General features: G+C 41.0%; 1 protein-coding gene and 1 long non-coding RNA gene across 19 annotated transcripts in view; one reads left to right on the top strand and one right to left on the bottom strand.

Moving 5' to 3' along the window:
• WWOX (WW domain containing oxidoreductase) overlaps window positions 1–13,949 on the bottom strand; it is a 946,355-nt gene that overhangs the window by 926,767 nt on the left and 5,639 nt on the right. For 8 of the 9 annotated variants that reach the window (XM_072819185.1, XM_072819191.1, XM_072819250.1 and 5 more), the window contains exons 2-4: window positions 13,610–13,674; window positions 12,964–13,021; window positions 11,338–11,516 (exon numbers count right to left, since the gene is read on the bottom strand). In XM_072819185.1, the coding sequence (XP_072675286.1) occupies window positions 11,338–11,516; window positions 12,964–13,021; window positions 13,610–13,674 (302 nt within the window). The other variant, XM_072819230.1, reaches the window with a different exon arrangement.
• The window catches only part of LOC140629752 (uncharacterized), a 49,022-nt gene that overhangs the window by 31,472 nt on the left and 3,601 nt on the right, over window positions 1–13,949 (top strand). For 2 of the 10 annotated variants that reach the window (XR_012027579.1, XR_012027573.1), the window contains exons 3-7: window positions 1,048–1,317; window positions 1,953–2,001; window positions 10,657–10,848; window positions 12,319–12,657; window positions 13,015–13,086. This is a non-coding gene — a long non-coding RNA (uncharacterized lncRNA). Of the gene's footprint in view, window positions 1–1,047; window positions 1,318–1,952; window positions 2,002–8,864; window positions 10,849–12,318; window positions 12,658–13,014; window positions 13,346–13,949 lie in introns of those variants that run through there. The other 8 variants (XR_012027563.1, XR_012027585.1, XR_012027562.1 and 5 more) reach the window with 6 other exon arrangements.

Here is a 13,949-nt window from a genome sequence, read left to right as displayed (position 1 = left end):
CCTAAAGCCTCCTCCTCCTCCTCCTGAAAGCTTCTCTTTTCTGACAACCATTAGGTTTCTTTTTCCACAACTGTGAGCAACCACATAATCGTATGGTACTCTTCACGACTGCATTTGCATGTTGTCTTTTATCTGATCTTTACAAAGTAGGTGACAGAAAATATTATTCCCTTGATTTTACAAATGAGGAGAGTAAGGCTCAAAATACTTAAGTGACTTGCCTTATGTCAGGTAAGTTTATGACCACCTGTCTCACGGGCCAGTTCTCACCCTGACATGTCCCCAGGAGTCTCCAATAAAACCTATCATTCCCATTTAAGTGAAAATTCAATTCAAATGCTGATACAGTGTCTGATATGAACCAGTAAATGGGATGGCAAAGTTGGGACATTTATGCAGAATATACCAGGCAGTCCTAGAAACCGTCGTAAGCTCTAGAGAACAAGTGCTCTCAAGCTATGCTCTCCTGATAAAGACGTTACCATGATGCATTCGTTTCAGGTTTAATGGTGTTCCTTGCTTTTTGCTGCCAAGCTTAATAGATTGTTTTTTCTTCCTTCGCTGCAACAAAAATAATCTTGTCCTTTCTCTCTCTCTCTCAATACTTTTTTCCTGGATGAAGCTACTATCTGACCTCCAACCAAAAAATACCTAAAATGTTCCTTTCACACCAAAGACAAGTCAATGTCTAAACCAGTTATTTAGAAAGGTCATTTTAGGACAAACTCACAGATACCACAGCAGCCTTTTGAGGATCCAAGAACCAGGAAGCTAGGAAAATACCAAACTAATTTCAGTAACTTGATCGCCCTGTCTCCCATTCCCAAAATGCCTGCAGTTTATTAAGTGCCTGCAATGTCGAGCAGGCAATTCCCTGGGCACTCTGGAGTTCCCATCTTTAAAAACTTTGCAAAACAGGAATATCAGCTGTGTTTTATAGATGTAGAGCAAGAGTTCAGAGAAGGGAAGTAACTTGCCCCAAGACACTCAGATGGGACACGGTAAGGCCAGGTTTTGAAACTAGGTCACGTCTGCTTCCCGAGCCAGGATTTCTTCTCATGCACCCTGCTGCCTCTCCAGATAGAAACTCGCTACCTATCAAGCTTCCCCTGCCTGTCAGCAGAGCTATTTTCAGCAGTGGTACAATTTCACCACGCGGGAGCCAGGCTCATCAAATGAGATAATGCACAGAAAAGCTCTGAAGAGACGTAACTGTCGTTAATAGAAGATCTGGGGGAAATCTGCAAAAACCAAAAGAACCAAATGTTGCCCGTGCTGCTACCTTGGGACTCAATCACCCTGGTCAGTGGCCAACTGGTGAGTATTCTGGGGTGCACTCCCTCCTTGGATGCAGGTATTAAGCAGCAGTGCCCACGATGTGAGACATAGCTGGTGTCACAGATAAGACATATGCTTAAAAGTTTTTAGTGAAGCAAATGGGAGTTAGGCCAACTTCTTCCTCATGGTTTCCCTCTTGATTACAAGATTGAATGTATACTTAAAGTAACAGACACTTTGAGATAAATTAACTTCTAAGAGAAAGGGACATTCTGAAGATTAAATTATACCCCATGAATGAAGCAATCAATTAACGATCAATACATACCCAATAGTTACGAATATAAGATGAAAACGTAACTCATAAAAGAATAAATATAAATGGCCAAATGAGGAGCTGATCGATCTTACTAATAATCAGAGACATGCAAATATAAGTGACACTTCAGAGAAAGAAAAGCTCATCTCCAAGGTTGGCAAGAATGCAGGGCAAACGCGTATTCAAATTAGTACAAGTTTCCAAGGGGTGTGGTTTGATGAAAAACAGATCAAGATATTAAGGTTAGGGGACAAATCCCTTGATTCAGCAATTCCACTTCCAGAAAATAAAACTATAAAATAGACATGGATGGGTACAAACATTTAATCACAAAATGCTTCTCTCCACTCGACAGCCATCACAAAAAGCTGAAATTCACCCAAATGTGCCACAGCGGGAAAACGGTAAGAACCACATTGAGAAAATACCACGCAACTTCTTAAGATGTTGTCAATATGTAACGGCAGGGAAAGGCGGTCACGTTCCACAGTTAAACAGAAAAATCACAGGCGGAGGGAAGGGAAAAATGCTCAGAATCCTACGTGCTAAATATTAACATTTATGTTCGGCCGTTAAGAATTTGGGGTGATTTTTTTTTCTTATCTGCATCTTTTTATTTTTACTTAACTGCACATTCTAAGTGTTTCATAAGGAATTTATACCAATAACAAATAACTTTAAATTACTTAAATGTGAAGGCATGTAAAGCTAATCTAGCCTAACACCTGGCATATATAGAAGCTTGACAAACGCCAGCTCCCGTTCCCCCATAATCCTTCCCCAACACCAAAGAGGGATTCGGCAGAGAAGCCGTCAGCGTACTAACCCACGACTGAGCAGCAGACACCATGTGTGCCTCAATCCTCCCTGCAGACACCACTCCCGGCACACAGCCTGCCACAGACCGAGCGTGAAAGCCTGGTTAAAATAAATTTGTCGATTTCGGACTGGATGAGCTGCTTGGGAAGAGCTTAGTCAGGACCGTGCCCTGTTCCTTGGGGCAAGAAGGCACCAAGCAGAATGCAGAGGGCCCAGAAACGGGGTCCAACGTTCTCCGCTCTAGCCCTGCAACCCACACCTCAAGAGCTGTGTGATCTCAGGCAAGTTACTTCACCTCTCTGTGCTTTCATTCTGACTCGATTTCAAGATAGCTGTGAACACTGGGGTGGGAATTAAATAAGGCACGTGTGGAATCTTTGAGAATGAATTCTAAAGAGCTACCAATATGAAACAACATGACAGTGATCAATAAACACTAGTCTGGAATAATTAAGTACATTTTACAGGTAAGAGTAAAAACAAAAAAAAATATATTTTATTAGTTTTCACTTCCATTTCCATACGACTACACAAGAAACTGCTTTGATTCTGATTTTGTTCCTCTTCTCAAGAGATAATTCGTTCACAGGAAAGGCCTAACTCTATCCACCTTGCTAGTCTCTCCTCAACCCTAAAGAAATATTAAAAGCACTGGAATAGGAGCTTCCTTACCGCCGTCCCCTCCATATCACGCACACACCCTCTCCTGTTCTCGACTGCGTGAGCAGTCTTAGATCTTCTCTGAGTCCAGTGAGGAAACCCCAATTTGCTCTCAGAGACAGCACGATGGGAATATGGCTTATAACAAGAATCCAGAACACCAAGCAGCACTGCCTAATGAACAACTAACTCAAGATTTGGAACAATCAGATTCCAACCATGTAAAGCAACTCATTAAACAGGAGGACACTTCCTCCTTAACTCACTTAGTTGGGCTTGTATAGATAAAGACTGGCCCTTCATGAAATGTGGTGTTCTCTACTAAACCAAAAGAAGATCATAAATTTAGGCAAGAAACTCCTGCTTTTGGAATTTTGATGCATCTACCAAAGACCTCATTCAAGAGAGTTTTGCAAGAAGGCCCTACTCGTGACCCCTAACCATTATTCTGGAAAAGGCAGAGGATGTGAGTCTTAACAGTTTGTATACAGGCTGCAGTAAAGGACATGGGCCACGTCCTACTGAAAAGCGAGGGTCCAGGGGTGGTCTAACTGCCAGCATACCTTTTATTATAAAATCTGTAATAATTCCAAGGATAACCACCTAGTTTCAACAATTTTTATTTGACAAACAAGGGACACATCTGTATACGAATGACCAAGATATCTTTACTCTGGTGAAATCGTTTTGCAATGTTACAAGTATATTTGACAATGCTTTCAGTGCTCTTTCACTTTCAGGAGACAAAAAGTAAGCTGCTGAGCAAAAGGATAACATAAATAAAAGTATGTAACGTAGCGTATTCATTCCGTCCCCACTTAAAATTTGAAAATAAGCAGTTTCATAAAGCCAGAAGTGTTTCCTTTCCTGGGCCAAATCTCTGTTTGAGAGCTGAAGCATGCAATTAATGGGTTGCCTCAAACTTTAGAGAGCCAAAATAAAAATCACACTCCTTAAGATCTTGTATGCACAGAGCGCTGGTTACTTGCTTTATGTTAAGTATTTGGTTTCATATGGCCTCTCTGATTTAAGAAATACACACGGAGTCCAAAAGGACACGTTTCCTTTTAGTACAAAAACATACATTAATAAACAGTCTAATTACAAATAAATTATATAACACTGGGTGAGGCTAGGGTGGGAGGCGCAAGGAAACTCTATATTCTTAGAAAAAAATTCCAAGATCACCATGGCATTCTAAATGAACCTTAAACAGACACATTAATATTTAAATATTACAATTTCCACTTAGGGAAAGAAAAAAAAAAAACATTATTGATAGGCCAGCACACTCAAAACCAATAATGTCACGAAAACACATGCCCTTGTATAATTTGGCAGAACAAGCTGCTCCCTGAATACAATGGACCTTTTTATTAAATGGATCTCTTCATCCTTGGCATTTTATACAAAAAACAAAACCAAAAAAAAAAAGAGAGAGAGAGAGAGAGAGAAGAGGAAAAAGAAACAAACATGACACTAGTAACGGTCTTCAGCTTGAACTCTTTCACCGAGAAGTACAAGGCCTAAAAGACATGTTAGGAAAGTAAAAGGCATTATTTAACAAAAATGAAAGCAAGACCAGCTGAGGAAGAAAACTATACTGGGACACCAGGGCTTTTGTTCGACTCTATCGCGGAGCAACAGAGCCCCCTAGTGGACGGAAGGTGGAACTGGAGGAAGACCCTCTTCGGGGCTGACTTCAGGGACCCTCGCTGTGTCTGTCAACTAGTAAGGAGAACCGAGAGAGAACGCTTACTTAAGTTGGGTATTCTGTGAAATAACTTCCAATTTTTCAGACTTTGTAAAAACGCTTGGCATCTCAAATCAGGGTAGAAGTCTTATCTTTTAAATATTTGCTTTAAATGATCTTGAGCTTCTGTCCATGAACCCCTACCCTCTCTTGTTGTGCTGGCCACTCAAATAAAGACCTTAGCCGACATGCAAGTGTAAAATTCAACTCTTCTCATATGACAAAAAGTTTGACATCTAATCAGGCACACACATATGGCGTACATGATCTATGTGTCATTATGTATATAGTTATTCATGCATAATGTTTTTAGTGAGTATCAATGATGAGGTGAAGCTCATTAGGATATTTCAGTCAGTCTCTTCCTTTAGGTATATAGCTTCTCTGATACTCTTAAGGTTTCCAGTATACCCAACTCCATGTCCACTGAGCTAGATCATGTGATCGCCATGGATATTCAATGTCTAAGAATATTTAACTGCAAAATGGTTTATTCATAAGGCACTAATTCTCAATTTTATGTAATATCATTAAAGGACTTTTTCCAGTACTGTCAAAAATCTCAATAGCAAAATAACTTTAAAATCTCTGTACTTATAATATGTGGATATATTTTAGCACAAATGTTCTGGGATTTTTGGTTTTTCTAAGTTTTATTTATTTTGGAGAGAGAACGAGTGAGCTCGGGAAGGGGTAAAGGCAGAGGGAGAGAAAAAAATCTCCAGCAGACTCCTCACTGAGCAGAGTTCAACATGCAGTTCGATCCCAGGACCCCGAAATCATGACCTGAGCCGCAACCTAGAGTCAGCCACTCAACAGACTGAGCCACCAAGGTCACAAATATTTTTAATTTTTAATTTAATATACTCTCAAAAGGTTTTTTTTTTTAATTTTTATTTATTTATGATAGTCACACAGAGAGAGAGAGAGAGAGAGGCAGAGACACAGAGGGAGAAGCAGGCTCCATGCACCGGGAGCCCGACGTGGGACTCGATCCCGGGTCTCCAGGATCGTGCCCTGGGCCAAAGGCAGGTGCCAAACCGCTGCGCCACCCAGGGATCCCAAAAGGTTATTTAGATTGAGAAATTTTCCCTCTACAAAGCACCAGGTTCCTAAAAAGAAGATAAATGCCAAGATCCCACTATTTTGAGTCTTGTTGATAACTAGAAAGGAAATTGTTGTCAGGCATCAGGATCCCAAGTGTACTGATCCCATATGAGTAGGTTTTGACCAAGAAAATGACTGTAGGTTAGTCTATGGCCTTGGATTTATGGGATCTTTTGGAATAATGGGGGAGGGGGGAAAAAAAAGAAGTCATTGCATGATTTAGGATAGAAGGCAAAATTTAATAACACTAGGTGTGGAAAAGAGAGCGAAGAACTGAAGGTATAAAGGAACCTAGTCCAGTCCCTAATCTTGAAGTGTGGGTTTAAAATCTTAAGAATGAATACATAAAGAAAAGCACTCTTCCTGTATTATGGTAGAAATGGTAGACTTTACACCAGAAGTGAATTTGTCATGTTGGTAATTAGGATAAAAAAACATGGCAACTATGCTCCACACTATAATTTCAACACATGATTTAGGAAAAAGACCCCAAGCTTTAAAAAAATGGGCTCTCAAAGCCAAAACAAACAATTTCAACATTCTACTATCATTTTGGGATTCCTACATGGAAATGTGATACTTTCATTTTGTTTCAAGGTGAACAAATTTAGGGGTGACTGTCGTAGTCTGAGCAGGTACATTTAATATCTCAAAATATATCAATTTTGATATTTAAGTAAATGTACACAATTAGGATCCATGTAATAAAACTTAGGGAGGTGATTACATTACATAAATATCCAAAAATGAAGTGTTAGTCTTAAAATACATTTTACTGGCAAAGACAAAAGTGGTCAGCTTGTATTTGTTAAAGGGAAAAAAGTTTTATTCCTGGTAATGGGTCCTCTGGCTCAAAAATCGAAATCAGACCAGGCTATCCTTGATCTAAAGGCACAACATTTGATGCAGCCCCGTGTTAAAAAGGTTTAAAAGGTCAAAGGAATTTTTCATCCTGAATAAACCCTAGAAGGGACTTAACAAATTTTAACCACTGGTGGTTTAAGACTGCAAGGAGAAAGTTTTATCATCATTGCCCATAAACATTACACTGAAAATATTTAATTTGCTCATATTTGTTACTAGCTTTTTTCCTAAGACTTTTATTTTTAAGTAATTTCTACACCCAATTTGGGGCACAAACCCATGACCTCAAGATCAAGTCACATGCTCTATCAACTGAGCCAGCCAGGTGCCCCCTGTTACTAGTTTTTAAATAGACATTTGAAAAAACCTGGATTTTACTCCTTAAATGTGATGATGATTCTGTCTGCCTGCTACAACAGACTACATGAGTGCCAACAAAAGCCCCTGCTAACAGGAGACCATCAACAGGGTGGGTGCTGTCCTACATTTAGGCACATTCAATTAACCCCTCATTAAAAGAATCCTGCCTTTGATGAGCACGTCAGCCCCCAGGTTCAAGGCGGCAGCACTTTATACTGAACTATTTATACGCAGAGACAAATCAGCTCAATTGACAAGCTGAGTCTAGAAAAGCAGCTATGGCATCCTCTGTGAAGGGAAATGCCCTAGCCTAAAACATTCCCTCTCCAGAGACTTCCCGGTAAGGTTTGTATGTAATGACCACCCTTAAATGGTTGAAACCGTGTCCACTTATTTTTACCAAATTGGAGCCATCGAGCAAGCCACTAAGTCCAGTGAGTCGGGACACAGCTGCCCCTTCCAGCTCAGCGCTATGCTGAGAAATCATTTCTCAATTTCTATGAAGAGAAATCAGTTCCTCCCTCGTCTCTACTGGTTAGCGGTCAGGGCTGTGGGGTTCCAGGCCTCGTGATTTGCTAGTAGAAGCTTTGGGTGAAGAGATGACTTCCCCCTGGACAGAGATGCTGATCTCCACAGAGAGAGGTCCAAGCTACAGCTCTCAATCTACAAAGTCTTCAGGTTCAGAACGCTGGTTGAACAAAGGTCAAGGAGAGAAGAGTGTTAGTTTCTGAGGAGGTGACATCTGAGTGCTCATAGCTCCCTAAAAAGGTGGAATGGGCTGAAGCAAGGAGTATAAGACATTGGTGGGATATCCCCAACAGTGACACAAAGTATGCCACCAAAATCTTCCTGCGGCCCAGGGCATCAAATTGATCTAAATTTTATCTAAATTGTGGCTACTATATAGAATGTTGGGGTAATCCTACTTTGAAAGGGATTACATTGCCTAATGCAGGGGCTGGCAAATGTTCTCTGTAAAGAGACCGATAGTAAATATTTTAGGCTTTGCAGGCCATATGGCCTCTACTGTAATTACTCAATTTTGCTGAAAGCAAGAAAACCACCACAAAAAAAAAAAAAGGAAATAAATGGGCGTGGCCATGTTCCAATAAAACTTTAGTTACAAAATCAGACAGCAGTCAGATTTAGTTCATGAGCCACAGTCCGCCAACCCACAATCTAGACAGCTGAACCCAATCAACACCTAGCTACAGACTGTGTAAAAACGACTTCATGAACTCATAATGCTTTATTCTGACATCTCCTCAGAATCCTTGTATCTTCCAGAATCACCCTGATATTTCTGTGCTGAATTTAGTGGGAATCCCTCTAAATGCTATATATATATATATATATATATATATATATATATATATATATATATTTAGTACTATAATGTACTAAAAATTCTAATGACAGCTCCACATCACTTACAGCCAGAGGAGGAAGACAATAACACAAAATCTGCTCAGAGACCCTTCAAAGGGGGCAGTATCCTAGTGCAACACTGAAGCTCATCAAGGAATGTTGTCCCCTCTTAGCACCTGATCATCCCCTCCCACCACAGAGAGCCTCTCCGATAGCAATTCCAACCAAGCAATGCCTGTGAAGAATTTAAAAAATAAAAAATAAATCACTGGAAATACCACATTAGTAAATCAGGTTTTGCAAAGTAAATGAGGTTACCTACATTTCTTGTCTCAGGGCCACCACTCTCAGCATACTAGTATGCTTTGTTCCAGCCCACTCTACTTCAAAGAGAACAGACGCCCACAAGGCTAACAGCCGGACAGCTAATACACAGAAAACAGGCTCCCTTGAGTGGCAAAGGGAGAGTGAACACCAACACCATTAAAGCTGATAGAAGATGACTCCTGAATGCCCAGAAGTCTTGGAAAAGAAGATGCCCAATTCACTCCGCATTCAGTTATTTCACTTGAAATGGGCAGAAAACTGGTGATAGCAATTTATAAATCGACATGTTTCACAGTGCAGGAGAAGGAAGGACTTTATCTAGGAGCCACAGCCTACTCGAGCAAGGGCACTTTCAAAGCAGCCCCAGAGGATACAAAAAACGAACTTACTTACAACGAAAAGCCTTATGCCTATCTGCCTCTCTTCAGCTCCTGAAACCACTGCTGCAAAGTGACTTGTGAGGATTTGATTGCTTGGAATTTCCAATGCGATACTATTTCAAAAATTAAAAATAAAAATCTTTAGCACCCACCTAGGCCAATGCTTCCCACAAGTAGAGAAGGGAGGGGGTGAGCTAGCAGCACTAAAGGCAGTTTCTGGGGGAAAGCTGGCGCTGAGGAAGAAGTGTGGGTTTTGAACAGAAAGAGCTGGTCGCCCCAAGACCTGCCCAACACTCCTTCCACTCAAAGCTTTACAATCTGCCACCCTATCCACTGGACCATAGAAACCTACCTGTGGCGTCCGCAAAGTCTATCGTGGACATCAGAAAGGAAAGGTCTTTGAGAGGAAGTGGGAGCACTGAAGGGTTTCATGTCCATTCTATTCAACACACTTATTCTCAATGCCGAATCCCCTCCGTTGATGATTAAAGATCCAACGAAACAGAGCTCCTCGTGTACTCTGAACCAACTCAACTAGTCCTGGATCATAATTCATTAAGTCAGATGCTGCAAATCTCTGACAGAGCATTAGGATCATCTAAAGGGCTGCTACCCAATGTCAGAGAGAACAAAGTTTGAGCTTATGCAGAAAATAACTGATAGTCCAGTATCTTACTAATAAAGGAAAAACCTGTCTTGCCAAAATATTAAAGGAATGAGATCTTTTAATTTTCCGGTTAACTGAGTGTTACATAAAAAGAAATATTTTACTTAAGTCCTTAAGCATTTATTTTTCCTTAATTATTCTACACTGTATTGGTCCACACCCTCATATAAGAGTAGTCAATGCCATCAACACAACACATTGTTTCTTGGGTGACTGAGGATCCAGCTGTTATTCTTAACACAGCATCGTCAGTTTTGATATCGATGAGGATTATATAGAATCCACCCCAATACAGAAGTTCAGAAAAATTGGACTGAACATGTTCTGAGCCCAGGAGGAGCTCTAAGAGTTGATTTTAAATAAATCCCTTTCAATTTTTCAAAAATTCCATTTCCCTCCCTGCCTTCATGGACAAGTACAGTCATGAGTTCTGCTCTGGGACTACTGCTTGTCAAACCGTAGACCCTCTGCTATGGAATATATTTTCACCTCCTGTTCTTCCCCTGATAATGCCGGGAAGGTTTCTGGAGGTTCGAGAAGGATAGAGAGAGGAGACAGCGGAGGAGATGCACAGAGGAGTGAGGAGACAAAGCTTAGGAAAGAGAAGGCCAACAGGAGGGACGGTCGGGGAACTGGGAGGGGTCAGAGGGCAGAGAGAACTTGCCAGAAAACAGCCCCATGTAATTCTGCGTTTTGTCTGTATAAATTCCCCTGAAAATGCAAATCATTACTCAGAGCAGTCTGGTTCTTACAGGTATGTATGCTGACATCAGCAGATCAAAACAAAGTAAGAATAAAATCACATGGAAAGCTCTCATACAAGCATCTGCTTTGCCGCTGTTGCTTCTGGCAGCCCTGGACGTTGAAGGAAGGACACCCCCTGAAGCCATCAACTTGTGACAGTCACTGCAGTTAAATGCTGGCAGTTAAGAGGATTAATCAAGAGGTTACTAATTCCCCAACTTTACAGAGAAACAAGATCCTGTTCCCAAAGGAAAATGATACTGTCAGTGACCAGCTGAAACCTGCAGTATCCTTTGTTCCAAAGTCATGATAGGTTTTTGCTCCCAATATTCCATTAATCAATTTGGGTTTCAATACCCCAGGTAATTGAAATGTGTCCATACACCACACAGCTAAGCTGGAAACGCTTAGAGGGAACCTGTCATCTCTAACCCTTGAAAATACCCAAACAGCCAGAGTCTTTTGCTGAGTGTCTAGCTCTCAGAGAACTCAAGGTCAGCCCCTCCAGAGCTTTCTACAACAGTGGGATTTAAAAAGAGCCCAGGATCTTAACAAAACGATAGCAGGAGAGGCTATAAATACATCTTTAAATTAGAGAATTGCTCTCAAAGATTTTGTTGTTCAAATTTAAGTGGATTTCATTATAGCAGGTGACAAAAAGTAACAATGATGACTCTAAGTGATGGCTTACCTATTCCTGAATTAGCTCCGGTGACCACAACCACTTTGCCAGTGAAGTCCCGGCCCTGAAGGATCTCCATGGCGGTGGTGCCACCATCATACCTCTGCCTGCTGGTGGGCTTTGTAGGGTTATCATCCACCGTAAATGCCAGTCTTGGGTCCAAATAGGTGGTTCTTTTATTTATATGGCTGCAAACAAAAAAAAAATAAAGGAGAAAGCAGTGAGCCCAGGCATTTATAAAGATAAGGTCATCTTAGAGTTTAGGCTAGGCAAACCTCATTTTTCAGGTACTAAAAAAGGTTTCTTCTTAACCCCAGAAAGAACTGGCATCCATTTAAGTCTATCTTCTGGCCTCCAGAAGGATTACATTCCTGCCTGGAAAGATAGTCATCAAATCCTTTTCTTCAGAACTGCCTGCTGTAAAATGCACTGTGGCATACAAAAAACACTGCCTTGTATCCTGAGATCTCAAAAAAGCGAAGCAGCTTTGGGATTTTATTTTTTTTAATTCATGTAAATATGGCTGTAAGATCTATCAGCCACTCTTCTCAGTAGATTTCAGTGAAATCTCTGAACCCTGTGCAAGGGCATAAGAAAACTGGTAGGAGGTAGAAAACTCAAAATGATAAAAAATCTGAACATTCTGAAACTCTGATGATTTTAAGACCATATTCTTATCTCCTCCAAGCACTGTAGTTTTGATCGGGAATTGATCTAAGTCTTGTAGAAATAAAATTAAAATATATTGGTACATATGGATTAATAGGTTACTACTATGTAACAGAATTTTTTTACATTGTAAATGCACTCTTGAAATCTGAGGCAAAAGACCTCAAAAATATCTTAAAAACCAAAAAAAAAAAAAAAAAAAATCTTAAAAACCATTAAGAATTAACTCTCCAGAAGTAAACAGATGACATTTTGTGATTTAAAGGTGTTTTTTTGTAATGTGTGTTGCTTAATAGTTTAAAATCTGTACTTATCACTTAGAAATACAAAGACACAAGAAGAATACGACTTTCATTTTACTTATAACCGGAGCTGCTGGAGAAGTATGTTGACGTGCCCGATGCGAGACACCACAGCAGTGCTGCGGAGCAGCCAGCTCGCACCGGCGTGCCCGGGTGCATGTGCACACCTCCCCTGGCTCCTCACTGACATCCCCTTGGTAGCCTGAAAGAAGCCACGGTGAAAGTATGTGCACCATGGAGAAAGACCTGGGCTCCCCGCCAGAGCTGGTGGTGGACCACTGACCGGCCCACCACTGTAACAGGCTCAGGGGGGAGAGGCCGAAGAGTTACACAGGAACTTAACATCAATGCCCAGTAGGTAACTTGATAAATTACAGTATATCTGTACAAAATAATACTCCACGGCCATTCAACATCAGTGTCTTGAGAAATATATACATAAGAAAATGCTCACAAGACATTGTGTGGAGAAAGACAGAGTCCTACACAGTTCACACAGTGCACTCCCTATTTTTCTTTAAAGAAAGCAGATTTACAGAATACAAAAATTATTAAATATATATATATATACCACTGTTTTTTCTATATTCAAGGTATACTACTTTTACAATTAAAAATTCCCATTGAAAAGCAAAATGAGAATAGTTTCTATATAGACACTTACTCAACAAAAAAAACTTGTCCATTCTCATCAGTTTCTTGTTCCCATCCATAGGGCAAATCTGAAACACAGAAGACTGGCAGGTGTACATGCAGCAGGTGGGGTGAATGGACGCCCAGGCCCCAGGTCAGGAGGCATCATGCCTTCCAAGCCCCACCCCAAAGCCTAGCCCACTGAGCAGCAGCCAGACTGGGCCAGTTCAGGCCATGTGTACCGACCGTGACTGTCACAAAAAGCACAATCGGGATCCCTGGGTGGCGCAGCGGTTTGGCGCCTGCCTTTGGCCCAGGGCGCGATCCTGGAGATCCGGGATTGAATCCCACATCAGGCTCCCGGTGCATGGAGCCTGCTTCTCCCTCTGCCTGTGTCTCTGCCTCTCTCTCTCTCTGTGTGACTATCATAAATAAAAAATTAAAAAAAAAAAAAAAAAAGCACAATCACCATCACCACTCCACCCCACTCTCAAGGCCTCCCTCCTGCTACATCCCATGAGCTCCTCCACATGAAAGCCTGATTCCTTGATGGCTCCCTCCTAGAGAACCTTCAAGGAATGACAGAGCGGCCTGTCACCTGATTGTGACACATCTGCCATCTAATAATTAATGCTTTAAATGCAAGGTTCTTTGCTTTATGACAATAGCACACAAACCTCCTGCTATTCGTTTTCTTTTTCCAGTTTTTGGATGTTCCCACTGGGTCTTCTCCTCAGCGTGACTGTTGAAGGGGGGAAAATAAAGTTAAAAATGCACAAATAGAAAGTGAAGGTTACACTTCTAAAAATTAATCAACTGCATTAAGTTTGTTCCCCTCCCAAAAAACACTGTCTCCCAAGAGTAGTAAAGCCAGAGATCAGAAAAGAAATATTCAGAACATAAATGCTACTGTCTACATCAGGTCAAATTCCCTAGGTGGGAAGGAGAAGCAGCCCAAGGAAATCTCCTGAAAACCTGTCTTTGTGAGCAGGCCGTGGAGGATGAGAAAGAGAAATG

The sequence above is a fragment of the Canis lupus genome, chromosome 3 (genome assembly GCF_048164855.1).
Source record: "Canis lupus baileyi chromosome 3, mCanLup2.hap1, whole genome shotgun sequence".
NCBI lineage: Eukaryota > Metazoa > Chordata > Mammalia > Carnivora > Canidae > Canis > Canis lupus.
The sequence above is the reverse complement of the archived record's forward strand: the minus strand, read 5'-3'. Positions and strand labels throughout refer to the sequence as shown.